The sequence below is a fragment of the Myotis lucifugus genome, unplaced genomic scaffold (assembly GCF_000147115.1).
Source record: "Myotis lucifugus unplaced genomic scaffold, Myoluc2.0 scaffold_682, whole genome shotgun sequence".
Lineage (NCBI taxonomy): Eukaryota > Metazoa > Chordata > Mammalia > Chiroptera > Vespertilionidae > Myotis > Myotis lucifugus.
In genome coordinates, this window is record NW_005871730.1 from 36,817 (window position 1) to 62,604 (window position 25,788).

A 25,788-nucleotide genomic window follows, 5' to 3' on the forward strand; every position below is an offset into this window, starting at 1 on the left:
TCCCTGCTGCGAAGGGCTTCACTCTACAGCTGGGGCCAGCAGAACCTTGCAACAGGGCAGTCACTGCCCTCATGATCCAGCTGAGCCCTGAGCAACAGAGGATGGCCATTGAAGGAGAGAATAAGAGAAGGCAGGCCAGAGCAGGGAGCCGCAGGACACGCAGCCATCTGACCAGCACAAAGAGGGAGCCAACCAGCCCTAGCTTGTTTGGCTTAGTGGATAGAGCATTTGCCTGCGGACTGAAGGGTCCCAGGTTCGATTCTGATAAAGGGCACATCCTGGGTTGGGGGCTTGACCCCCCAGTAGGGGGCGTGCAGGAGGCAGCTGATCAATGATTCTGTCTGATCATTAATGTTTCTGAAATCAATAAAAATATTTTAAAAACAATAATAAAAAGAGGGAGCCAACCAGACCCCTGTTGGGGGTCTTACTCACTGCCTGCCCGTGTCACTGGCCAAGCAGCACTCCGTGCACTTGCTAAATGGGTAATTCCAGAGCCTTCCCTGAGATTCTAGTTTAGAGGCATGGAATACAGTGCAGGATTCTGCACTTTCAGTACTGCCCCCCCACCCAGGGGATCTTGGAGAAGAGTAAGCAGTTCATATTCTAATAAACACTGTTTTACAAAGGCTAGCATTTTAGTGCAATGAAATTACTCTGTAAGACACCATTGTGATGAATACATGTCATTATACATTTGTCCAAACCACAGACCATACACCAGGGGTGAACCCTCAGGTGAATTATGGACTGAGGATAATGATGATGTGTCAAGTGTTAGTTCATCGATTATAACAAATGTACCATCTGGTGGGCGATGCTGATAACAAAGGCAGCTGTGCATGTGAGGGGGGAGCAGGAGATAAGGGAAACTTCTGTACCTTCCTCTCAGTTTTTCTGTAAATTAAAACTGCTCTAAAAAATAGTTTTCTTTTTAAGGAAAGACGAGTTAAAAAGGCTGCAGTAGAAATTTGTGTCTCAGAGGACTTAGACCCTCTCCCTTGGTTTCCATTATTTAAGGCTGTTTGTGATCTCTCACAAACTCCAGACAGACAACCCAGGCTTCATCCGGGCGCTGACTTGCACTGATGAGCACCTGTGGGGCTATGGTGCTCAACTCAACAAATATAAGACCCTCTCTAAACAAAGACCCTCACCTTCCTGCTATTAATAAATCTATATATATAGAAGCCTAAGTGACTATTATGAACAGATGACTGGCCGGTAGCTATAACGAATACTGATCACGGGGGGGGGGGGGGGGATGGGGAGGGTAGTCAATGTGCTGCCACAGCCAACTTCAAACAGCCAGCCAACCGCCCGCAGTCCCTCCCCCTGTCAGCTGGCCTGATCCAGACTGGGTGAGACAGCCTGATCGCCCGCCACGCAGATGGACCCCCACTCCATGCACAAATTCATACACCAGGCCTCTAGCAAATAAATAAGTAAATAAATAAAGCTGCCCCCCCCCCAAAAAAATATAAAAGCTGTAAACTTCCCCCAGAGTCAACCACACGCCCATCTGGCCTCCCACTGACACTGCTGCTCCAGCTCCTTCTGCCTTCCCGTACGCTCACCTGGAGGAGTGGCTTGTCCTGCATCCACATGCAATAAAACAGTCCTTTCCACACCTTCAGCAGCTCGTCATGAGTGAAACCACCTGCATCAAAACAGCAACACTCAGACTAAGTGGGCCCCAGCCTTTTAGTACCAGGGACCAAGGGACCTTCCCTCTCCTCTCAGACATCCTCCTAACTTGGAACCCACTGGACCTGGGCCTGCAGGGACTCCCCCAGGCAACTGCCATTTCATCCTTTCAATAAAAACTGAGAATCTCCAAGCATCAGGCACTGTACATTTTTGGAGATTCAAAACTGAGTGAGTCACTATCTCCTGAGTTGGATGGTGGCTGGCTATCTTAGGGTGATAATTCATCCAGCGGCACACTTGGGGTTTGTGCACTTTTCTGCATTACACTTCAAATTTCAAAAGGAAAGGTTAAGTCATCGGGCTAGTACAGGACGAAGACACATAAAATCACTCAAAATATTGACCGAGTTCCTCTGTCTGGCACTGTGTTCAGCGAGCAGTGGTTCTCAGACCTGAGCGCCAGTGTTAGAATCACTTGGGGGCTTCCTAACACACGGATCTCGGACCCTACGGCCAGTTTCTGATCCATCAAGGCTGGGATGAGACCAAGAAACTGCCTTTCCAACAAACGTCCCCGTGATGCTGCCGTTGCCCCCGGGGTGCCACACTTTGAGAACCTGTTACACGGACCAGTTAACAAGCATGTTCTCTGCACTCGAGGAGCCTACGCTACAGTGAAACTTAAATGACAACCCAACAATTACACAAGGCGCATTACTGACAAGTGACAATGCCGCGGGGAGGGCCAGTGGAAATACCGCCGTAGGTGCGCCGGACCACGTGGTTCGGAGGCCACCCAGCCGGGACCGTCCCCCCACCCACCCTCCCGCCAGGCCCCGCCGCGCCTCCACCCGGCAGGCCCAGTCCCCGAGGCGGCCCCGCAGGCCACGCGCCAACCTGCAGCCCGCTGAGTCCTGGCCACGATGTATTTCCGGAGCTTCCTCACCGCCCGGTCCCGGGTCACCTGCTCGTTCCCCGCCAGGCGCTGTGCCAGCTGGATCTCAGGGGGGAGCTGCACCCGCGGAACCGTGGCGATCGCCACTGAGAGCCCAGGTACCAGGGACAGCGTCGCTGCGCTTGGCCGGGTCGCGCGGTGTGACGTCACACGACCGCGCCGGCCTGGCCCAGGCACGCTCTCTGACCACCGGCGCCTGGGAGGACCTCTCCCTGGAAGCACGCCATCGCCCCGTAGTGGTCGCACACCGCAATGACAGCTCTAGACAGTTGTAATTAAAAGGTCACTAAACCTGTGCCCGCCTTTTAGGGGGGGGCGGTAGTTTAACCAGGTTGATGACAGAGGTTCTTTACCAAAGAAAGCCAGCGAGCACAGATAGAAGGAATGGAGGAATTGGAGAACACTCTGTGCAGCCCCCAGTGAATCTTTGATTCAGGGCGAAAGTCATCAGAAAATGGCACAAGGGCAAAAGAAAGGTGGTCCAAGCTATCAGTCCCCACCTCAAGGGACGGCCACTATGGGCGGGGGGCCCTCTCACGCAGCAGCCGCACCTGTGGGCAGTCAAACCTGACCCTCATCCAGCCTTCAGGGCTGCACCCCAGCTGTCAGGACACAGGAAGGCTGAGCAGGGTGCACAAGAAACAATCATGACCCTTGTCTGGGACAGTTCACAATACAACCGTCCTGATATCATCACAGAGTTAAAGTCATGGATGAAGGAAGGAATGAACGCCTATATAAAGGAGGGGATGTACTCCTTTACATATTTGCATATACAAATCTTGACTGGATCCCGGTTCAAAGAAAAAGCTCTATGTCATTTGGGGGTCAATTGGGAAAGCTTGCATATGGACTGGATGTTGGATTATAGTGCAGAATAATTGTTTATTTTCTTAGGTTTGACAATGTAGTGTTTGTGTTCGTGCAGAATGGACTCAGCAGATTTTTTCACGTTTCAGGGACCCCCAAGCCTGTGGATCGACGAGGCTACGAGGATGGAGGGCTATGATGTATTATGGCAAAGGGACACAAAGCAAATCAGCACAGGAAAAGGTCATACAGAGGGAGTCCAGGAGACACGGGGAGGAGGCCTCCAGAAACCTCTCCAGGTGGAGACACACAGGCCACACTTACCTCCCCAGCTAGGATCTGTGACAACACATGTGAGATGTCAACTGCCAGGAAGCAAAATGGAGAAACACCCACTTCCTTCACATTACTGACTACAGGATAGTTAACATTTACAGTAAGTAGAGATGGTATGTGGGCAGCAGCATAACTGGTGCCAATGTGGTTATGCCTCCAAGGGGTTTGGAAAAGAAATCCACCTGGATTTATCAAAGGTATCTTATCCTAGATGCATAAGAACAATGAGAAGGGGTGCTTATGGGAAAGATTGGCCTTTCACTAAGGAAGCTATAGGCCCAGGATGTGATTACCTGCATGACCTGCCCAGCTAAGAATTTATGAAGGAATCACATTGGTGGTTACTTTCAGGCTCACCCAGCAGGGCCCAGAGGCTATCAGGTCTGCTATGTAGCCCCCGTTTCGTTCATTCATTCAATTATGACTGAATTGTAGGGGTCTCTCCTTCCCCTCCACACCTGGCCTCCCACCCTACCTTGAATTACAAACCAGGCTCTTCCCTGGCAGGTACTGGAAAAGCTGGCCTCTCCCACTTCCCTGCTCATGGGCCACTCCCTTGGGGTTCTGCACGGAGCCCTACAGAAGGCAAGGCTGGGCCTGCTCCTGCAGTCAGCACCCCGTGGTGGGAGAGGCCCAGCATCCTCTGAGGTGCAGCCCTGGAGTGGGGGAGGGGTGCAGCTGGAATGCCATTCCCACCCCAACCTGAGGCCCTGGGAGGCATCTCATCACTGGACTCCTTTGTGCCTCCTCTGCTCACACACGTCAGCCCTTCTCTTTGTCCCTGGATCACACACTGGTGACATCCAGAGTGGCTGGTGCAAGGTGGGTGCTGGACCAGGTCTTGCAGATGAGAAGTGCAAAGCAGTCCAATGCACTGGGGAGTGAGGCCAGGCAGGCCTGGTCCTGGACTCCAAGGTGCCCTGGCAGTCTCTGTCCCCAGCTACTTCTGGAGCCCAGTGGCCACAGACGTCTCTACCCACTGCTCTTGGGGACTCTCAGGTCCAGCTCCCACTCATCTCTGGGTCTCTCCCACCTGGAACCTGCCCTGCAGGGGGTGTGGCAGCAGAGGTTGTAGCTTCCAGAGCTCAGGCCCGGGGTGTGGGTTTGCAACTTCACAGGGAGGAGGACAAATCACAGGAAGAGGGAAGAGCAGATGTTTGGTAACCAGCTGTCTGCCCTGCCATGCAGCTGAGTCTCAGATTTTAAAAAAGTTCTCTCTGATCTTTGCTCTCTTTCTGGACCAGGCTGCCCACCTAAATGATTTAATATAATCATTTTATTTTTGTTCCGCCCTTTATTTTAGAGAGAGGAGGGGAGAGGGAGAGCAAGAGAGAAACATCAACGTGAGAGAGAAACATTGATCAGTTGTCTCCAGTTTAGGGCCCAGGGGGATATGGAACCCGCAGTTGAACCCACGACCCTTTGGTGCACAGGAGAAAGCTGCAAAGGACTGACCACCCCGGCCAGGGCCTTCCCTGAATGCCATGGAGGGAGAGGTGGAAGTTCTCCCCACCCCATGGCTGGGTCTTGATCGCCCTCTGCTCAACATAATCAACAAGCGAAAGTGGCACATTTTGGAGGCGCTCAGAGCCAGATACCTCCCCCGCGTGTCTCCGAGGCCAATAAGACCAACACCAAACAGGGCACACGCACTGCAGCTCACGCCAGTGGCCCCCAGGCGGCGCCCTCCCCGAGGACCAGGTTGCGCAAGACGCGGTCCCTCGCCCACCTCCTCCCGCCTACCCCACTTTTTGCCCCCACCCTACACCACCCCACCCCACCCCTAACCGGCGTTGGCGCCCCGCCCCTCCCACTGGACCGCCCTCCTCGCCCCCGTGTGGTTCCGCCCCGTGTCACCTGAGCCCAGGACCTACGACAGAGGGAGGGCCATGTTCGCAGTTAAAACCCTCGCTCTGCCTTCGCTGCTAATCTCACTGGCAGGCCATTGCTCTGTGCCCGCTGCTCTTCCCTTCTGTGCCTGCTGCTCCGTGCCCGCTGCTCCACCATGAGCGATCCCGTGCCGAGGCTTGGTGGGACCTCCAAAACCAAGGCCGCCACAGCTGAGATCCAGGCCATCGCCGACAAGGTAGGCGGCCGGGTCCTCCCGAGCCCGGGTCGGGTCCCGCCCTGTCCGCAGAGGGGCAGCGCCCGCCGGGACGCGGAGGGTATGGACGCTGGGACAGGGACCCTGGGCCTCGGCTTCTAGAGGGAAGGGCCTGGTGTGCTTGTCCTGGGGCGGTTCCGGTCAGTGAAGCTGGGGAAGGGTCTGCAGGGGTCCTAACTTCTGTCCTGCCTTATTCCAGTGCTCCTTGTGCAAGTAAAACAAAAACAGACACCAGGCTGGGATGCAGAGGCAGAGCCTGGTTCAGACCCTGGGCAGGGCTTGACTCCTGTGCCTCAGTTTCCTCGTCTGTAAAGTGGGCGTCACAGGGGTGCCTTCACCGAAGGTTCTGGGGAAGGTGGGATGGTGGGGCCACAGGAAGGCTCAGGTTCTGAGAAGACACAAAGTCCAACAAACCTGCTGCTTCCCAAACCCGATAGAACCCCACCCCCACTCCACCCCTGTGCTCAGATGGTTTAGACCCGTGGTCGCCAAACTGCGGCTCGCGAGCCACATGCGGCTCTTTGGCCCCTTTGAGTGTGGCTCTTCCTAAGCCAGGGGTGGGCAAACTTTTTGACTCGAGGGCCACAATGGGTTCTTAAACTGGACCGGAGGGCCGGAACAAAAGCATGGATAGAGTGTTTGTGTGAACTAATATAAATTCAAAGTAAACATCATTACATAAAAGGGTACGGTCTCTTTTTTTTTTTAGTTTTATTCATTTCAAAAGGGCCGGATCCGGCCCGCGGGTGGTAGTTTGCCCACGGCTGTCCTAAGCCTTAGGAGTACCCTAATTAAGTTAATAACAATATACCTACCTATATAGTTTAAGTTTAAAAAATTTGGCTCTCAATCGAAATTTCAATCGTTGGGCGAGGTTCCTCTCCCACACGGCTCCGGAGCCCAGCCTCTCTTGAGGTTCCCGGTTCCCAGGCCAAAGGAATCCTCACTTGCTTCATGAACTGTGAATGCCCACCAGCTCAGCAGAGAGGAGTTGCTGTCTCGGGGCTCCCTGATGTGGTGCTGGTCACTTGAAAGTGACATGTAAGAGGGCGGTCACCATGGCCGCTGGGAGGCAGTTCTGAGGGCGGGGCTTTGCCTGTGGCTCCTAGAGGACAGAGCAGGGACATCCTCTCGCTGCCTCAGGTACTGACTCCTCCCCCAGCTCTCTGGGCTGCAGGTGTAGAGAACACAGGTCAGAGAGGGAGCCCTGGCCAGAAGATGTCAAAGTCCCAAATTCTGGCTCAGCCTCCTCAAGTAGTGCCCACCAGTCCCGACCTTGGCCTTCCCTGGCCCTCTGCAGTCTCCTGGCCCCTTGAGGGTGGTAACTGGCAACTTCCTCCCCATCCCCAGGCCTGTCCTGCTCCCCTTGGCTCTAGTACAGCCCGTCTTTCTCCCGGTCCACAGTACTATCAGTGATCTGTCACCACGGGCAGTGCCAGGAGGCTGCCACATGCCCAGTCCCATCGCCTGCATTTGGGTCTTCTCACCATTCCTGCTTTCCTGCCTCCAGTCCTGAAACAGGCCAAGGGGGAGGTGATTCCTTCCCAGACTCCTGTGTAAGTTTGTGTGTGTCACTCATCCCCGTAGGCTTGTCCACCGTCTGCAGGGTCAGATCCCTGCGGACCAAACATGGCACCTTGCAGGACAGGTAAGCACTGAGACACAGGTAGGCCTGCAGTGAGAACCCTGCCGGCCGCATGCTGAGGGCAGAGGAGCGGCAGGAGGGGCCTGCCTTCTCCCTTCCTGACCCTCCCTCCTGTCCTTAGCTGCTGACTCCATTCTCCCTCCATTCTTATCCCTGGTTAGGGCCCCTCCCTGAAGGTGCAGGCAGGCACATGCCTCGTGCTGGCCACGGGTTTGACAGGCTTGGTCCTGCATTGCGAGGAATAATCTGTAAAGGGTGGGCCTTAGAGGTCAGTTTGTAACATTTGACATGAGGCCGCAGCTCCTGTGTCAGTCACTCTTGCAGGAAGGAAGACACTGAGTTCCCCTCTCTCCTGCCCCCTAGGTGAAGTCCCAGCTGGAGGAGAAGGAAAACAAGAAGTACCCCACTTTCAAGGCCACCGAGTACAAGAGCCAGGTGGTCGCGGGGACTAACTACTTCATCAAGGTGGAGTGTCTGCTACAGGGGTGCTCATGCAGACGTGGGGAGGTGGGGGATTTACAGGGGTCAGGACAGGGGTGCTTAAAGGGGTTCCTGTAGCCCTGGCTGGTGTGGCTCAATGGATAGAGCATCAGCCTGCACACCAAAGGGCCTCGGGATTGATTCCCGGTCAAGGGCAGGTACCTGGGTTGCAGGTTGGATCCCTGGCCTCAGTTGGGGACCATACAGGAGGCAATCAGTCAATGTATCTCTCCGTCTCTCTCTCTAAAAAATCAATATAAATGTTTTTAAAATAATAAAATAAAATAAGTGTGCATGCACTCCTGCAGGCCTCCATGGAGGAGAGGACTGAGCTTTTCTGGAAACTAAGGGCTCTGAGGATCGGATGTAGGGAGCCAGGGGTGCTGGCTGGGGTGCTGGGCATCTGCTACGCCCAAAAGAGGAAGATGGGACTGTCACCACCCTAGTTGCTGATGCCCTGAAGGAACTCGGTCTCCAGGCTCTCAGGGCCTTTTTCACACAGTCCCCCAGGCACAGGGTCTTGGGGTCAGAGGCAGCACCTGCCCCCCTCACTGGAATCTCTCTTTGCAGGTTCAAGTTGCAGATGATGACTTCGTGCACCTTCGAGTGTTTGAAAGTCTCCCTCATGAAAACAAGGCCTTGGCCTTGAGCAATTATCAGACCAACAAGACCAAGCAGGACGAGCTGGCCTATTTCTAGTTCTGGATTTTGAACTGAACCTTCACCATGTGGTTCTCTGTCACGTGTTCGCGTGCCGGGGTCAGAAATGAACGCCGTCTCTATGCTGTGCCACTTTCGCTGGAGGGGCTGCTCTGCACCAATCTGGTGTGTCTGCCTCTGACTTTAACAGCGTGATTTTCCTCCCAACCAATGATCTTAACTAAATTGCTTTCCAAGAGGGCTGAAGTGATCTCTAAATAAATACATTTTTAAGTTTTTGCAATTTCCTCCTTTGCTGTGGGTTTTGTTCTGTTATGCCCAGATTTCAAGATCCCCAATAGACCACCAGGGAGCCAGCCGAGTCTGATGCAAAAGCAAAGCGTCTTTATTCGAGCTAGCTCGGCTCCCCGTCCACACTCACCGACGCAACTGCAAGCCAAGTGGCAGAGAGAAAGAACTGTGTGTGGAGAGGGGTTTTATAGGGGGTTGGAGTAAGGGGAGGAGAAAGGACTGTGGGCCCTGCCGATTGGCCAGGCGCAAGTTGGTGTCTTGTTACACAGGATGTGGTCATATCTATGGCGCGCACTTCCCTTGATTGTCATTGGTTAGTTTACAGAAGTCCTGGGTGTGGCTAGCAGAGGCTTGGGCTTCCAGGAAGAAGCTCCTTGCCGAGCACATGGCTGCCCAAAAATGTTGGATCCAGGGTAAGATGGAGGGCGTAGCCCTTACCCTGGGGCAAGATGGAGGGCGTAGTCCTCGCCCTTTCAGTTCTTCATCTGAAACTATAACCACGATATAGACGTGTTTACAAAGGTCTTTCACGGCCAAGCGCTGTGCCTGAGACCCTCCACCTGAGGAGGAGAGCCCCGTGGGGTTGCCCCAGGTCCCAGCAAGTTCGTGGTGAACCCTGCGCCCCAGGAATCTGCTCCAACTACAGCTCTGGACTCTGCGTCCTATCTCCAGGCCTCGGTTGCCCCCGTTAGTAAAAGGATTCGAGTAAACCCGATTCTAGACCATGAGTTCTAGGTGTGCTCAGTCACACTGTTTCCGTAGCAGCAATGACACGGCAGGGACCAAAGTGTTGCCGAGACCAGCTGCACAGCTGCTCAGAACCGGCGGCCTGGGAGGCCGTGCTGCTCATCCCCTGGGCTGCGGGCACCTGCTCAAAGCCTGAGCCTCTGGAAGGGCCTGTTTCAACAGGGTCCTGCCCGTCAGTGCGGTCAGTGCCTGGTTGGTTTGCCCTGTGTTTGTGTGAAACAGATTAAAAAGAGTGCCCCTGACATCATAGGTGTAATGACTGTTGGGTGAAATTTCTATCTGTGTGGCTCAGAGCCAAGGTAGAATATGTCTTCCTGAGCATTAATGTCGGTCTGACATTCCTGAACCCCACTCTGCTCCCCTGGGGCGTGTGGCGTTTTGTGCCATGGTCAGGCTGTCTGCGTCCTGAGGTCATGAGGAGCGTGGAAGGGCGGGGCGGTGAGCATGCGGAGCCTGGAGAGCGGCAGTGAGAAATCTCTGCATAGTGAGCTGTGTGCGTCCCGACCCTCCATGAACTAGAAGAATAAAATGTTCCTAACACTCTCTTAGAGTCAAGCAACTTTGCACTGAACAGAAGATGGAACACAGTTCCCACCTGGGGACTTTCAGGGAAGGGCAGGGGAGACGGCATTGAGGGTGCTAAGCAGAGCTGACAGTCATGCCCTGCTCTGCCTGGTTAGTAATGGGTGATTGCTTAACAGCTGTGGGTTGTGCCCAGGGAGATGAGGCCTCTGTGACAGGAAAGGGGAGACAGTTATACAAGGCTGGGAGGTAAAAATGCCCTGGGCTGTGCAATTGAAGACTCAGGTGTACTTCCTTCCTGTGAATTTCACCTCACTAAAAACTTAGCACAAGACAGTCAACCAGAGCCAGTCTGGGGACCCCTTTGGCAGAGGATTTGGGGAACAAATGCTGGGCTTGCGCTCTTCCATCTGCCCAGCAGGCCATTGTGGGAAGCTGCCCATTGTCTTCACTAGCAGAGAGGTGTGGACAAGGACCTTGAAGCTCTGGCAAGGGTCAGGGCTGTGCATCCACTGTTAGTCCAGACAATGGTAGCTGCAGCAACTTCCCCATTTATTATTATGTAAATCCTTGCTGATGGGCTAGTCTGCCTGTTACTGGGAATTGTCTGCCTAAGGGCTATGGGTGTATCCCTAACCAATAAAAGGTTGGTGAGGCTTGAGCACCAGTGGAAGTCCTTCCCCTTGAGTTGGACTTGCCTGCCTGGCCCCCCAATATTTCCAAATAATCTTTTTTCTTGACAGGGCAGTTATAACTTTATTGAGGTTCTTTGTAATTAAATGCTTCAGAGTAGAGACCACAGTCTGCAGGGAAAGCAGCCTCCTAATGTTTCCTTCCAACCACCCATAAATGGAAGTAGAATTTGGTTGATTCCGCATCTCCAGTTTCAGTGGCTAAGGGGTAATGGATGGAAATGGAGAGAATGACTAAGAGGCAAGGATGAGGGTCAGTCTGAAAACAGAAAAATCCTGAAGGGCTTCAACTTAAACCAGCCGAAGTTTGTTTTACTGCTGTTCTTCACCCAGTTCCAGCCAACCAGGAATAAGTTAAATATCATTTTGCCACCTCAGCTAATGACAACAGTAGCAGCTTTCCAGAATTTGAGCCTAGTTTGCACCAGTTGCCAACACCACAGCTGCCAAAATGACAACGAAGATTTTAGAACAGCTCTTCTACCCTCTCCCTCTTCTCCAAGGGAGGGCTGGGCTTCACCCCAGGGATCAGTCCATCCGGCAGCCTTCATTTCCGCTTCTTCTCCTGTGTGCTAGAGAACCGAGAGTCTAGGAGCTTCTTGCTGTAGTGTAACTGCCAGGCATGCACTTGAACTGCCAGCACCAACACCAGGTACATGACGGAGACGGCAGAAAACCCAAAGAGGAAGCGGTAGGCCTTGCGTGGCGATAGAGCTGCTATGCGGCAGGGAACTTCTCCATGCTGCCGTAAATGAGGGGGGCGATGGAAAAGAGCCCCATGCTGATCATGGAGAGCACCAGGTAGCTCATGTTGTTGCGGAGGAAGGAGAGGAGACCCAAGAGGGAGGGCACAATACTCAGCAAATATGAGTACTCCCACTGATAGGGCATGGCCATGTTAACGTAAAAAAAACACCACTGAAACCTGTAAAGAATTTTTGTGAGTTTATTTGAGCCAAACTGTCGACATATGCCGGGAAGCAGAACCTCAAGGAATTGAGATAGTGCTCCGGAGAATGGCAGGGTTACATCCGTATTTATACATGAAATTCATTGGTGACAGATTTAAGGAGGTGGGATTAAGCGAAGCAGGGAAACCTCTGTGATAGGATAAAAAGTAAAATGATGGACACATACTTAGGTGGGTGCAGGAACAATTAACAAGGAATCTGTGGTATCTGTCCTGGGCCCAGCACACCTGGCTGTGCCCCAGGGGCTCCATAAAACGGGAAGTCACAAGTTACCCAGACATCCCAAGGATATGTTATCATAGATGCAAAAAGACAGATGGGCTCAGTTACGGTAAAGGTTGACCTTATCAGTGAAGATATCGGCTTAGGACGTAACTGCCCACCGTAACTGCTTTTAGTTAAGGTTTAATTTCAGACCATCCTTTGTGGTTACTTTGGGTCTCCAAGTCTGCAAAACTGCCATGCAGGCCTCTCCTGAGCTTGTCAGGTCAGCATGTGGCCCCTTTTCGTCCACAGCCACCTGATCATGTGACAACAGCCTCAGGTGTCCCACACTCATCTTGGCAACCAGCAGCAGCCATAGGACCAGATGCACGTAGATCAGCTTCTTGATCTCATACTTGCGGGTCACACTCATCTGGTAGTGCATGGCGACGCGCTCCCGGTGCTGAAAGTCGCTGCCGTCAGTGGCGGCGGCTCTCGGGCCTGCCTGAGACGCCATTGGCCTGGCCCTGCCCTGAACCCCGGCGTCGTTCCCGCAGCTCCCCTGCCGCCCGCAGACCCTCCTCACACCGTCTCAGCTCCGGAACCAAATTATTTCTTGTCTTGTCTCTTTCATTTGTGTGCGGTCCCTCTTCCCGATCCTGAACCCTGAACCATGCGGGACGTGGGCGGGAAACATACACATTTACACAGGCCGCCTCTCCTCTGCCCACCCTGGGCTCTGGGTGCTGACCTGTGGGTTCGCCCTCGCCATTCGTTCCCCAGCACTTGCTGCAGGGACCACCTCGGGGTCTCCTCGCAGTGACCTCTCTTCTACAGGATGCTTTTTGGGTCCTGGTACTTGGCCTGCCAGTACCAGGCTAAGGTGGTAATGGCGCCCCCCTTCCTCCCATGTCCCCCTGGAGTGCTGACCACCCCACCCCTTTTACTAAGCACTCAAGTCACTGGTCAGTGCCATCTATTTCCCCAGCACCAAGAAGACAGCGACAAAGGGACACGCCCCGCCCTTGAGCATCACAGGCCCTAATTCTCCAGCTGTCCAGACAGGGACAGCTAAGCAGCACAGGGCGGTCAGGGTGGGTTTGAGAGGCGGAGTCAGGTGCTTCAGACACAAAGCAGATCCCGTGGCCTCCCGTCCTCTCCTTGCCTTTCTCACAAAGCCTGTTACTGGAGGATGACGACCTGAGGATTTATCTACAAAATGTAGGAGGGTGTATAGTGTGCTAGGGGCAGGGTCCTGGCAGAGAAGAATTACTGAGTGGGCTGAGGGGCAGAGACCATAGGAGAGAAAAATTGCTAATTATCTCACTAGAAAAGCAATGTGTTATGATTAAACCCAGCCAGGTGTGACCTTGCTTTCCTCCCGTTTGTACTTGTAAACTTTCTATGAACTTTTACCCTGCCAGTATCAGAAACGGCTAATGAACTGCTTTGCAGTTTGTTTTTTCTTTTTTTTGGAAATACTTTGTAGTATTGCAGATAAAAAGCTTTGCTGTACTCTCGGTCGGCACTGCAAGCTGTGATGCTCCTACGGGAGGGACGCGGCTATAGTCAGCTGGCCAGCTTAATAAAGGCTCTTAAAATTTAAAGTTTGAGTCAGTGGCCAAGGTGAGCAGGGCAGGGCAGGGCAGGGCAGGCCCTTTCGTTAAGAGGGAGATATTTGCCCGGCCAGCATGGTTCAATGGTTGAGCATCGACCTATGAACCAGGAGGTCAGTTTGATTCTCGGTCAGGACACATGCCCAGGTTGCAGGCTGCATCCCCAGTGGGGGTGGGGGGGGGTGGGGGGGCGTGTAGGAGGCAGCCAATCGATGAGTCTCATCATTGATGTTTCTCTCTCTCTCTCTCTCCCTCTCTGAAATCAATAAAAAAATATATGTATGTGTATATATATATAAAATATATGTATATAATGTATACTAGAGGCCCAATGCATGAAAATTCCTGTATGAGTAGGCCTTCCTTCCCCTGCTGCCGGCACTAGCTTCCCTCCAGCACCTGGGACCCAGGCTGACTTCCCTCAGGCCGCCCGAAAGCACTTGGAACCCAGGCTGGCTTCCCTCTGGCCCCGGCTTCGTCAGGAAGGACATCTGGAATGATGTCCAGTCTAATTACCATATTACCTTTTATTATATTTTTTTAATTATTTTTTATTTTTTTAACGAGGGAGATGTTGAAGGGAGAGCAGTGACCACGGCTTGGTTAATGCAGTGTAGGCACTGCACAGATGATTAACAAAAGGGAATCCTGTGGAGAAAGAATTCCTCACACTTCACGACGATTGCCATGAAAATATTTATTTGTGGAGAATCGTAAGTCAACAGGAGCAGCACACAGACAGGCCTCTACAATGGTGAGCTGCGGTTTACATTTACAAACACGTTCCCACTCTCACAGTGGGCAGGGCTGGTCACCGCGGGGCCAATGCAACCACTGTCTGAATCTCACAGAGATCGTCCCCTCACAGCTTTGTTCCCAGGCTGACACACCCCCTGAGAAGCCTCCAGATCCCAGCTCCTTTCCTGGAAGGCCTAGGGCAGCGTCGGCTGGGCTCCCAGTCAGTAGCTCCGTCCTGCTGGGCCAGTTTTGCAATTGATTGAAATGCCAACTACAACTCTAGATTAGCAGGTGCACAGCTATAAGGTTAAAACATTCAAAACACCACCCGGTCTACATGGAGATCGGGAATCCCTTTCCAGTTCCCTGAATGGTAACATCTACACCTCCCATCACCAGGACAGGGGTTGCTGTGCGGGCTCGGGTGGTGCCACGGGGAAGGGCTGGTCCTCGCTCTCCAGCGCTGACCTGCAGGCCACGATGTCCCAGCCACAGAGAGCACCCCATAGCCTCGGAAAGGAGCCTCCTGCAGAATGGGCTTCCTGTCACAGGAAGATCAGAACTTGCCCATCGTGGTGGTGGGCTGGGGCAGAGGGGAGGCAGCAGGGTGGGGGCTCCATTCACCGGGACCTCAGTGACGCTGGTAGCCCCCTCCTCTGAAGCAGGGTCGGAGGTGGGCAGAAAGTCTGGCTGTAGTACAGGCTCCGCTTGGCTTGGACAGTGGAAACACTTTTAAAAGACCTGCTTACTCTGCCAGCATTTAAAAAGAAAATTCTAGGAAGAGCCCCCCACTAATAGAGCTTTAAGATATCCGCTAAGTCAGACCTAACAGTATTCACAGAGCTCTGTCTTACAAACAGAATGAACACATTGTGTGGTGAGCTCAAATCTCGAATGAAAGGCAGGAATGTGTTTGGTAAGACATTGTTTTTTAATCAGTTAGAGAAAACGCTTTGCACCAAGAATCAAGTGCAGACGTCCACAAGAAGACACATGCGCTACGAGCATCCCAGGTGGGGCCTTCCAGACAGGGTGATGGGTGATGCTGGGAGGAGGCGCTGAGCACAGTGGGGGATGGGACACACACAGGGCCGCCCTCCCGTGCATCACCACAGAACGCAAAGCCTGGTTCCCATCACCGGACAGAGATTTATACACTGAAGGAACACTCCCCAGAAGCAGAGTTGATGTTTGCCATCTACCAAGGTGGGGCCAAGACCCCTCCCAGCCCATCTGCCCTCGCTGTGTCCCCCTGCTGGCAGAGACTGGAAGTGCGTGGCTGGATTCTGAAACCAGAATCTACACCTCCCATCCCCAGGACAGGGGTCTCTGTAAAAACACAGGCTCTCATGATGTTCTTCTCACCGACACACCTGCCGGCTACCGGATTCTGCACCTGTCACAAAGCGGCCGACCGCACACACACACCAACGCTGCCACAGGCCAAGGCGCACATGTGCTGGCCTCAACCACTGCTCATGGGAGAACTGCAGGCAGTAGGAGGTCTCCTGGGGAAATGACGTCCATCCAGACCAACTGGGCCACAGTTTGCGGCTTCCCTGGCTTCGGGCAATGGGCCTGGCCTCCCAGAGCCACCTTCTCCAGGGCTTGGGGTCCTTCTGAGGGGCCACTCAGCTTGTACACCTGACATGCTGCCTCCAGGGACACAGGAGCTGGCTCTCCAGGGAGCCCTAACACAGAGCCTCAGAGGATGATGAGAAGGGAACCCCAACGTGGTATTAAAACAGGTGGGCTCCATCCCACTGCTCTGCTGGTGGGCAAAATTGAGTCCAGAGCCACCTGGCTCCCACCCAGACTCAGAGAGCCAGACCACACTCACAATGTCCCCATCTGCACACACTCCACTCTGCTCAGTCACCAACTCCCCTCCCCTCCTTCTAGCCCAGGTAGGGACTGGCGGCGGGCCCCAGGGAGAGAGGTGGGTGAAGGATAGGTGGGCGGCAGAGAAGGAAGACAGGGCTTCCTGGCTATTCTCCCGAGTACAGTACAGTCACATGGTGTCCCTGACTCACACAGGTGTGGACCTGACGCCCCAGGCAGGTAGGCGATCGCATCCAAGGGCAGAAGGACAAGGAGAGGGCGTGCGCACAGTGGCGGTCCAGGGGTCAGAACAGGCTTCCCTCCTTTTGTGTACATGTCACCAGAGGAGTGAACATGAGGTTCAAGCAGGACAGGAGTGGTCCCTGGACATCCCATAATCCCCGCCTGCCCCACCCTCTGGCTTGGGCTCAACACTACAACACCCTCCTCTTACGCAGAGCAGGTGCGCCAGGCCAGGCGCAGGCCATTGGAAAATTAAACATTTTAAAAATTGGTTCTAACAAGTGTAAGAATAGGATGACAGACAAAGCATCGTTTTACAATCACGGACATATATTGCAAAAGTAACGCAGACTAACACAATCACCTCAGCAGGACTTGGCAATGATTGAAGACTGATTCGAAAAGGGAATCATAGTTTGGAATTCATCTTTAAGGTCTACAGGAGAAGGTTTGAAACACCGGAAAGTCTTGAAACCTGCACTCTGACAACCATCTTCCACGTTAACATAAATTACCATCCTGGTGCATGTTGCTAAGCTATGTAAGATAAGAACAAAGATCAGTTCTAATTTGGACCCAACTTGTATCAAAAACTACTGCCAGGAACCAAGGTTGGGAAATTCTACACATGGGCAGCCCGGGGCCTCTGCTGTCAGCGCGCCATGGAGCGTGTGCGTGTGGAGACGAGCCCAGACAGCACAGGCGCGGCAACACGGGCCTGGGAATGTGGGGCTCGGCCTCCCACGAAAGCTCACGTTTCCACAGGAGCCCACACTCCACAGAGGCTCTCGGGGTCCCCCAGTTCCTTCTCTCAGTAGAGACAGCTCAGCCCGTCTCCGTCTCCATGTGGTCGGGGCTCCCTGCCTGCTTGGGGTCAGGGCCTTCCAGCCGAAGCACAGGGAAGAGAAAGCCTCAGGTGGCACCTGAGTCCATGGTCCCACAGAAGCTTCAAGGAGGAATAAACCCCATCATTCTCTGTAGAACGCAGGGGAGTGAGAGAGTGAGACCTAGCGTGGGGCCAGGCCTCTGAAATAAAACCGGGAGCCAAGGACCGAACAGCGTTTTTGGAGCATGAGCTTCCTTCAAGTTCCCGGTACTCAAGGAATAAGCCCGGCACCCCACACCGTTCCTTCCAGGTGGGTTTCACCATCTCCTGGAGGACAGACACATCTGGTTCCTTGCCCAGCCCTATACTGGCTCTCAATATTGAAATAAAAAAACTCGTTGGCCCTCTCCCCAGCTCTACTTGGCAGTGGCAGTATTTTCCATTAAATGTGCTACACGCACCCAGGGCCCCGGGTGACTTGGGCTGGTCCCTGTGAGCACCCTGTTGGGGAGGCTGCCCCCCGCCAGGCTGCGGGCCACTCCTTCCTCCTCCTGGTCCTTCGGGCCCTGCAGGGACCAGGAGGCCGGGCTCCTCCCGGGGGCTCAGAGGAGCCTGGTGCTCGAAACCAGGAACCAGGGACACAGCGCCCTGACCCTGTGCATAGGCCACCGCCAGCACGACAGCGTGAGAGTTAGACATTCAGAAGTCACAGTGGGGAAGAAAGACCGTGCCATGTGCCGGGAGTTCAATGGAAAAGGGCCCCTCTTCTTTTTCGGGCATTTTCTACAAACAGAAGAATGTGCTACTGAGGAGCTGTGCGGGCCCTACCTGTGGGCAGGGAACCACGGGCACAAGGGCTGGCCTCGGAGAGTTTGCTTTCCCAGGAGCCACGTGGGGCCCATGTCCTGTCTCCCCTCCAGGCTGTGGGCTCCCAGACTAGAGGGCAGGGGGCAGAGATCCAGGCAGGCTGAGTCTTCAAGATGGGCACCCCTGCCTGTAGCCAAGCCTAGGGTACCCCAAAACTCTGGACAAGTGGAGCCAAGGAGGTCTCGCTGGCAGTGGACAACTGGACTGGTGTCAGGGCCTAGGGCTGAAACGTGTCAGCTGTGGAGCAGGAGCCCAGCTCTGCCCCCCGCACCTGTCTGCACGCTCACTCCCTGGCGCGGGGCCCTCGTCACCAGCAGCCGGGGGCACACACGCGGTGCTTCCGCTGTTGTGTCACCAACTCGGTGAGTTTTCCAAAAGGAGCCAACGTGGCATCGCCCCGACCCCTCAGCCCCGCACCAGCCTTCCCTTTCCTGGCATCTCTGCGCCTCGTGCAGCTGGTCCCTAAAGACACTCGTGGGTTACAGGGCGGTCCCGCTGATACTGGTAAGATCTGTGGACTTGCATTTTCGGGGTCCTGGAAGGTCCCCGCCAAAGTGACTGTGCACACCTGTGTGTGTCTGGGCCACCGGCACTGACCTGTCCATATGGTGAAACAGAGCAGGACGCTGGAAGTGCCCAGGGACCTACCGAGCAGCAACGTAAGAAACAAACTCCTGAGGCAGGAGCCAAGAGGGAGCGGTCAGAACGACAAGAAAGGTACTTGGCGTAACTCGTCCTCAGAGACACACAGACACAGCCCTGCCACAGGGGACACCTCAGTGGTGGGAGCCCACCTGACCCTCTGGGGGCAGCAGCCCCTCCCACCATGTCCCCCGCCCCCCAGCTGGGGAGGACGCCCCCAAGGGGGTGACCACAGAGCTGGTTTTCAGGGAGGCCCAGGAGCCTTCGTGGGGAAGGGGGGCTGGGTCTCCGAATTACACATTTCTGCGATCACTGTGTTATTTTTAAAAAGCACGACTGGCACATTTTCACAATTAAGACCAGTGGATGCTGGACACTCACAAAAGGAAAAAAATATCAAGTTTCGGTCACAGCTCTAAGGCAGACGTTACGTTTTTCACAGGGATGACGACGGAGACACGGCACTGCGTGAGCAGGTGGGCGCAGCAGCCCTCACAGCACCGTGGCCTGGACGACAATCTCCGGGTTCTCGATGTCCCTTTTGCTCTGGACCATCCTCAGCTCCAGCAGGGCCGGGCTGGGCTTCTGTCCTTCCCCGGCCTGGGCTACAGAACAGACAGGGCGTGAGCCTCGGGGCAGAGCAGGGAGATCGCCTTGGCGTTCCCAGTCGGAAGGGAGCCCGCTGCCCCCATTCCTACAGGCCAGGCCAGGGGGACAGCAGGAGCTCCGGGGACCCCATTCCTAAAGGCCAGGCCGGGGGGACAGCGGGAGCTCCGGGGACCCCATTCCTAAAGGCCAGGCCGGGGGGACAGCGGGAGCTCCGGGGACCCCATTCCTAAAGGCCAGGCCGGGGGGATAGCGGGAGCCCCGGGGACCCCATTCACAGTCGCGCAGGTGCCACCTCTACCCCTCCCACCGCTCTGCCCAAGGCCCCAAAGCAGGAGGCTCTGAGGATCGCGAAGGCGCCTGCGGGTCTGCGGTGGTACCTTTCGCACACTTGATGGTCCGCTGCAGAACGTGGTGCATGGCTGACACGGTCTTCTCACAGGCCACCTGCGGGGAGGAGGGACCACTGTGCCCGGCCACCTCGAGACCGTCCGCTCACCGTGCTGCCCACAGCTGCCTGCATGGGCACTGTCTCCACCCGGAGTCACCAGGGTGCTGGCTTGGCCAGCACATGCTCCCCCAACCAGCTGGGCCTTCCCCCCGGAGACTAACAGCTGAGCAGGTGCCTGCATCACTAACCTGCCCCCCTCTGAGACAGACATCTCTGGGGAGAGGCTGTGACGCAGGACCATGCATATTGGCTGGCACGTTGTAGATGCTTAGTGTTTCTGGGATGAATTAAGTATAAAGAATCTACACGGGAAAGAACTTGTGCCCCAAGGTTGGCCCAAGTCATTGCTCACAGTTAGACTCGGGGCTCAGCAAACAGAAGTGCCTCTCTGACTCCGGGACCCAGGGCCCCTCCTAAAAACTCGGCCTTCAGAGACACAGCCCTCCTCTGGGCACCACGATGCCACCGCCTGGACAGATGGCGCTCCCGCTGCTGCCAATTAGACTGGCAGGTCTGCACTCTGGGCAGGTTGGCCTTCAGGGGGCAGGAGGGTGTGAAACCAGCCAGGGGAGGCACGTTTTGGCTTCGATGGGTAGGTGAGAGGGGAGGAACCCCAGAGCAAGCCTGGCATTGCACAAACACAGAGCCCAGATGTGCTGGGGAGGCCTGGGCCCCGGGGGAGATGGGGCTCCTCCAGGGGCTCTGCCAACAGCTTTAGAGGAATCCATTTCCAGATCCTGAGCTCAGAAGTCTGCCTTCCCACACTCAGGGGCAGCAGGCCTCACCCACCTGACAACGTTTCTACAACGCTGCTGGAGGACAGGCCTGGGTGTCAGCTGATGGGGCATCAGGCAGAACAATATGACAAGATGCCCTGAGACTGACAGCAGGAGGTCAAAGAACACCCCTGGGAGTCCTGAGCTGGACCACAGAGCACACAGAAAACCCCCGCACCCCAGTTTACCAAACCAGCCCAGTGGCTACACTTGAGGACACACTCGCACTGACTGCTCTGCTGACAGGGGCTCCCCGGTGCCGAGGCTGCACACCTCAGTCCTGAGCCAGAGCCCTCAGATTTCTGCTGACACAGCCTCCCGGGCTGGGCCTGGCACCCGACTTGGGAACGAGAGACACTGAGCAGGGGTGGGGCTGGGACTCAACCAGATGTGGGACATGACGTGGCAACCAAAGCTCCGGAACCCTCACACCCTCCAGCTCTTTTTTTTTTTTTTTTTAATATATTTTATTGATTTTTTACAGAGAGGAAGGGAGAGAGACAGAGAGTTAGAAACATCGATGCGAGAGAAACATCGATCAGCTGCCTCCTGCACATCTCCTCCTGCAGATGTGCCCGCAACCCAGGTACATGCCCCTGACCGGAATCGAACCCGGGACCCTTCAGTCCGCAGGCCGACGCTCTATCCACTGAGCCAAACCGGTTTCGGCCCTCCAGCTCTTTAGAACAGCGGTTCTCAACCTGTGAGTTGCGACCCCTTTGGCGGTCGAACGACCCTTTCACAGGGGTCGCCTAAGACCATCCTGCATGTCAGATATTTACATTATGATTCATAACAGTAGCAACATTACAGTTATGAAGTAGCAACGAAAATAATTTTATGGTTGGGTCACAACATGAGGAACTGTATTTAAAGGGCCAGAAGGTTGAGAACCACTGCTTTAGAGGGACATGATAACCACTCCCCACAGAGATGAAGGGATCAATGGGGGCGGGAGGGGCGCGCCCTGCTGACCTTGAGGTTATTGGGGTGCTTGTGTGTCCACGCCAGGAGCATGGCGGCAAACAGGTCCCCGGTGCCCACAAAGACGGCGTCCACCTTGTGAATGTCCATGCGGATGCGCTGTATCGCCACGGAGCCATCAGGGTGCCCTGGGGGACAGCATGGCCTACTGGGACCCCAGACCCTCACCAGCAGAGGCCCAGCCCAGGGCCCAGCCTGCCCTCCTGCCCGCTCAGCCCCTGCACTGCACGCGGAAGGGTCATGTCACCCACGGAGGCTCACTCTGACCGACCCCTGGGCTCAGGGCCCACCCGGTGCCCCCAATACCCCACAGCGGAGAAAGTGAAAGGTGGGAGCCCCAGCTGACCACTGTCAGGACGGCGTGGGGGGACTGTGCAGCTGATGAGGGGCCGGACCGTGTGATCTGTGGAGGGAGCCAGAGTAACCATGGCGCCTAGAGCTGTAGGGACTATGTGAACTTACTGAAGTGTGTGAGCATGTGTGCAAGCCTGTGTGAGTTTGTGAATGAGCATGTGCAAGTGTGTGAATTCATGTGTGAGTGCATGTGTGAGTGCACACAGATGCAGAGGGAGCCGTGAGAAGCTGCTCTCTGGGGCAGTGGGAGTGACCCAGCCCCCTGTGTCATTTTAACGCTGTGCGGAGCCACGACCCGATGGCACTCACAGGATGAAACAATGAACAAGCAGAGCACGACGTGAGCTCAGCCCAGCCCCAGCTCTGCCGGAGGTCAGGCGTGTGGACTCCTGGTTCCCCGAGAGCCTGGCTCCAGCAGGGCCGTTCCCGGTGACCCCAGAGGTAAGTTGGGACGTTATCCTCAAGCTGCCGGCCCCATCATGGATGTCGAGGGCTGCTTGGCAGCCATGGGGGAGGTGGCAGCTCCCCATGCTCCACTGCACCTGATTTATGGAATCCTTCCTCATTCTGATTTAGTCTCATCTTTCTCAGGATTGGGGGTGGGGGTGACAGGACTTCAGGAAATTGCAAACCTTCTCAGAAGCCTCAAGGGGCATGTGGAGTAAAGGTGTGGAAGGGAGCTCAGTGCTGGGGTGGGGATGGGGTGGGGCAGGGCGGGGTGGGGCGGGCATAGGACTCAGGGATGCACAATCAGGTAGTCACTGCCCCTCGGGAAGGGAGCTCAGTGCTGGGGCAGGGCAGGGCGGGGCGGCTGGGACTCACGGATCCTCTGGCTTCCCAGCACAATCAGGTAGTCACTGCCCCTCGGGGAAGAGAGGTCGGAGCTGGTGATGACCACGGTGTCGGGGCCCATCGAGTGCAGCACGTCCATCACCTGCCAGGCACAGGGAGCACATCAGCCAGGGAGCTCCCGAAAGCCGTCACTCCTGCCCCTCAGCCCTGAGCTCCAACAGCCACGCACAGCGGCCCGCACACCCCCACGCACTCCGGCGGGGTTTGGCTTAAGGGCAGGAAGAGGGGAGACAACAGAAGCTGAGAACCGGAACCCACCCTGACCGGCCCCTGCCCGTCCAGTGACAGCTCTGCCAGGTTACAGCTACCGTCCCCTTTCGCTCGGCTTGAAGTCTGAGGGCACGTGCCTGCCGGCCCCCATCTGCACCCTACAGGTGCCCACTTCTGGAGGAAGGTGCCCACCAGCTGGGCCAGCTGTCCTTCCTCACCTGGACTCCACACACAGCACACACCAAGCAATGCTGGGCTCCCACCACCTGTCCGCTCTGGGAAGCCACTCACTCACTCGCTGATGTATTCAACAAACATCTACTGCTGTGTGTCCAGCAACATGCTGGGGGCTGGAGGCTCCCTGCCCTCGAGGGCACAGGCCTTGTGACAAAACACCCACCGAGGTCCACTCGGGCCTCAGGAGAGCGAACCAGCTGAACCGAGCAGGGGCCCGGCCTGGAGAGACCTGGGCGGAGGCAGAGGGCCTCATCGCAGGCAGGAGGCGCATCGCCTGCCTCCAGTGGGCAGCGCCGGCCAGCGGAGCCACACCATCTCATGGGGTCGGGCGGAGGGCCTGGGAAGGACCCGTGCTGACCGTGAATCGTGCACACACATTCGGGACTTCTCGTGCTGGGGACCGGTGTGGACTCCCAGTCACAGACCCTTGGGCTAGGGTTCAGCTCTCCCCGTCACAGCCCGCAGCCGCGTCCCTCCTCTCAGCCCAGGGCCACGGGCTGGGGCCACAGAGCCACGAGGAGCGGCCACTCTTTAACTTGGCTTTTCTCTAAGAGCTGTAGGAGGCCCTGCCTTCCTGTGTAACTGCCTCAGAGCAGTGCCTGTGATCATGCGAGCGGGCACTCCCTGCTCTAGAGCTGAGTGTGGGCTGTGGGAGACGTGTCCCTCACCTCGCGCGCACACACACGTGCACAGAGGGGACAGGGGTGGGCAGAAAGGAAACTGACAATGCAGCTCCCTGGCCCTCGGGCTAGGTGACAGGCAGCCAGATGCTGGCCCCTGGGGGGTCTGTCTCCCATCTCCCAGGTGTGCAGCGTCCCCTCCCCAGGGACAGGCCGCCTGTCCCACGCCAGGACCTGGAAGGCCTCCTTACCGCTAAGGCTTCTTCCTGGCTGTGGATCTTCCTGCCAGTCAGTAACCTGAAAGACAGGCAGGCACAGGTGAGACGCTGCTTGCTGGGTCCTGCCTGGACCGTTCCCAAAGCGACAGCGGCACTGGTACCCCCACCCCCCCCACCCCAACCCCCATAGGGAACTAACTCAGAGCCTGCTGGCCGTCACGGACCAAGTGGCCACCATGATGTGTCTGGGGACCGGTCAAGAGTAAACTTTAGGCCCAGCTGGGGTGGTTCAGTGGTTGGGCGTCAACCTATGAACCAGGAGGTCACGGTCAGGGCACATGCCCATGTTGTGGGCTCAGTCCCCATTAGGGGGCATGCAGGAGGCAGCCGATCAAGGATTCTCTCTCAATCATGGATGTTTCTAACTTTTTCTCCTTCTGCCTTCCTCTCTGAAATCAATAAAAAAACATATTTTTAAAAAGAGTCCACTTAAGTTTTAAACGGGAACTAGCTGCACACCCCTGGCACCGGGAAACGCCCCTCACACCCTCAGTGCCTGGTTCTTCAATGGGTGAGGTGGGGCCGTGCAGCCCAAGGAAGGCACTTTGATACTGGGCAGAGGGCTGCACACGCCTCTCCACCTCACGAACAGATCTGGGAAGTGGGTCAGAGCTCAGGGTGACCGCCCGTGTCAGCTGCATGGACTCCCTTCCTTGTGGCAGCCACAGGCCAGAGCACCTCTTCCCTCTCTGTCCCCAAGACTCTTGCTGTTCAGGAGTAAAATAACCATACGCGCCCTGACCGGTTTGGCTCAGTGGATAGAGCGTCGGCCTGCGGACTGAAGGGTCCCAGGTTGGATTCCGGTCAAGGGCATGTACCTTGGTTGCGGGCACATCCCCAGTAGCGGGTGTGCAGGAGGCAGCTGATCAATGTTTCTCTCTCATTGATGTTTTTAACTCTCTATCCCTCTCCCTTCCTCTCTGTAAATAATCAATAAAATATATATTTTTAAAAAATTTAAAAATAAAATAAAATAACCACACGCCACTGCTGACGGCTAGAAAGAAGCCAGATCGGCCCTGGGCGCCTCGTCACCCTGGCACACAGGGGGCAGAGGACTCCGACTCGGGGAGGGCCTGCCCCCAACCCGGTGCCAGATCCACGCCCCTGAGGCAGGACCTTCCGGGGAGCCGAACCCACAGAAGGGATGTGGGGACACTTCCTGCGCTGTGTCTGTCACTGTCCTGTGGGGAGGTCTGAAAGCTTTGGCCATTTCTAGTCACTTACTCAGCCTCGAACTGGTTGGGAGTTATAATGTCTGCAACCGGCACCACCTTTTCTTTGTAAACAGGAAGGAGATCCTCTGGAACGTACTGAAGGAAAAGGAGAGGGACAGGCTGACGCACACAGAGGAGGAGACGAAACCAGAACATTCGAGTCCAGGTCGGGGGCCCCAGTGACACCGGGCTCCCCACCGTGGAGACAGGCAGCGCAGGGTGACCCAAAGGGCTCCACACGGGGACAGTGAGCCCGGCCTGTCCCACTGCCTGTCTGTGTACGGCTCAGGGGCCGAGGGCAATTTTAACATTTTTTAATAGTTGGGGGAAAAGTCAAAGGAAGAGTAACACTTTGTGACACATGGAAAGACAGAAAATTCAAA

The 25,788-nt window shown here is 55.5% G+C and overlaps 3 protein-coding genes and 1 pseudogene across 4 annotated transcripts in view; 1 reads left to right on the forward strand and 3 right to left on the reverse strand.

Moving 5' to 3' along the window:
- Window positions 1-2,832, reverse strand: part of LOC111823785 (ribosomal RNA processing protein 1 homolog A-like) — a 29,757-nt gene extending 26,925 nt beyond the window's left edge. The window contains exons 1-3 of the mRNA XM_023746465.1: window positions 2,802-2,832; window positions 2,548-2,769; window positions 1,578-1,660 (exon numbers count right to left, since the gene is read on the reverse strand). Coding sequence (XP_023602233.1) covers window positions 1,578-1,660; window positions 2,548-2,769; window positions 2,802-2,832 — 336 coding nt within the window. The remainder of the gene's footprint in view (window positions 1-1,577; window positions 1,661-2,547; window positions 2,770-2,801) is intronic.
- Window positions 2,833-5,635: 2,803 nt separating this feature from the next.
- LOC102422249 (cystatin-B-like) lies at window positions 5,636-8,927 on the forward strand. Its single transcript, XM_006105411.3, has 3 exons — window positions 5,636-5,837; window positions 7,864-7,965; window positions 8,551-8,927. Exons 1-3 carry the CDS (start codon window positions 5,757-5,759, stop codon window positions 8,677-8,679), a joined length of 312 nt encoding a protein of 103 aa, XP_006105473.1. The 5' UTR covers window positions 5,636-5,756; the 3' UTR covers window positions 8,680-8,927.
- Window positions 8,928-11,405: 2,478 nt separating this feature from the next.
- On the reverse strand, window positions 11,406-13,067 carry LOC102422543 (annotated as a pseudogene).
- Window positions 13,068-14,365: 1,298 nt separating this feature from the next.
- PDXK (pyridoxal kinase) overlaps window positions 14,366-25,788 on the reverse strand; it is a 30,467-nt gene continuing 19,044 nt past the window's right edge. For both annotated transcript variants that reach the window (XM_023746464.1, XM_006105412.3), the window contains 6 exons: window positions 25,416-25,501; window positions 24,162-24,207; window positions 22,814-22,925; window positions 21,629-21,765; window positions 19,807-19,873; window positions 14,366-19,425 (listed from right to left, as the gene is read on the reverse strand). In XM_023746464.1, coding sequence (XP_023602232.1) covers window positions 19,313-19,425; window positions 19,807-19,873; window positions 21,629-21,765; window positions 22,814-22,925; window positions 24,162-24,207; window positions 25,416-25,501 — 561 coding nt within the window. In that variant the 3' untranslated portion in view covers window positions 14,366-19,312. The remainder of the gene's footprint in view (window positions 19,426-19,806; window positions 19,874-21,628; window positions 21,766-22,813; window positions 22,926-24,161; window positions 24,208-25,415; window positions 25,502-25,788) is intronic.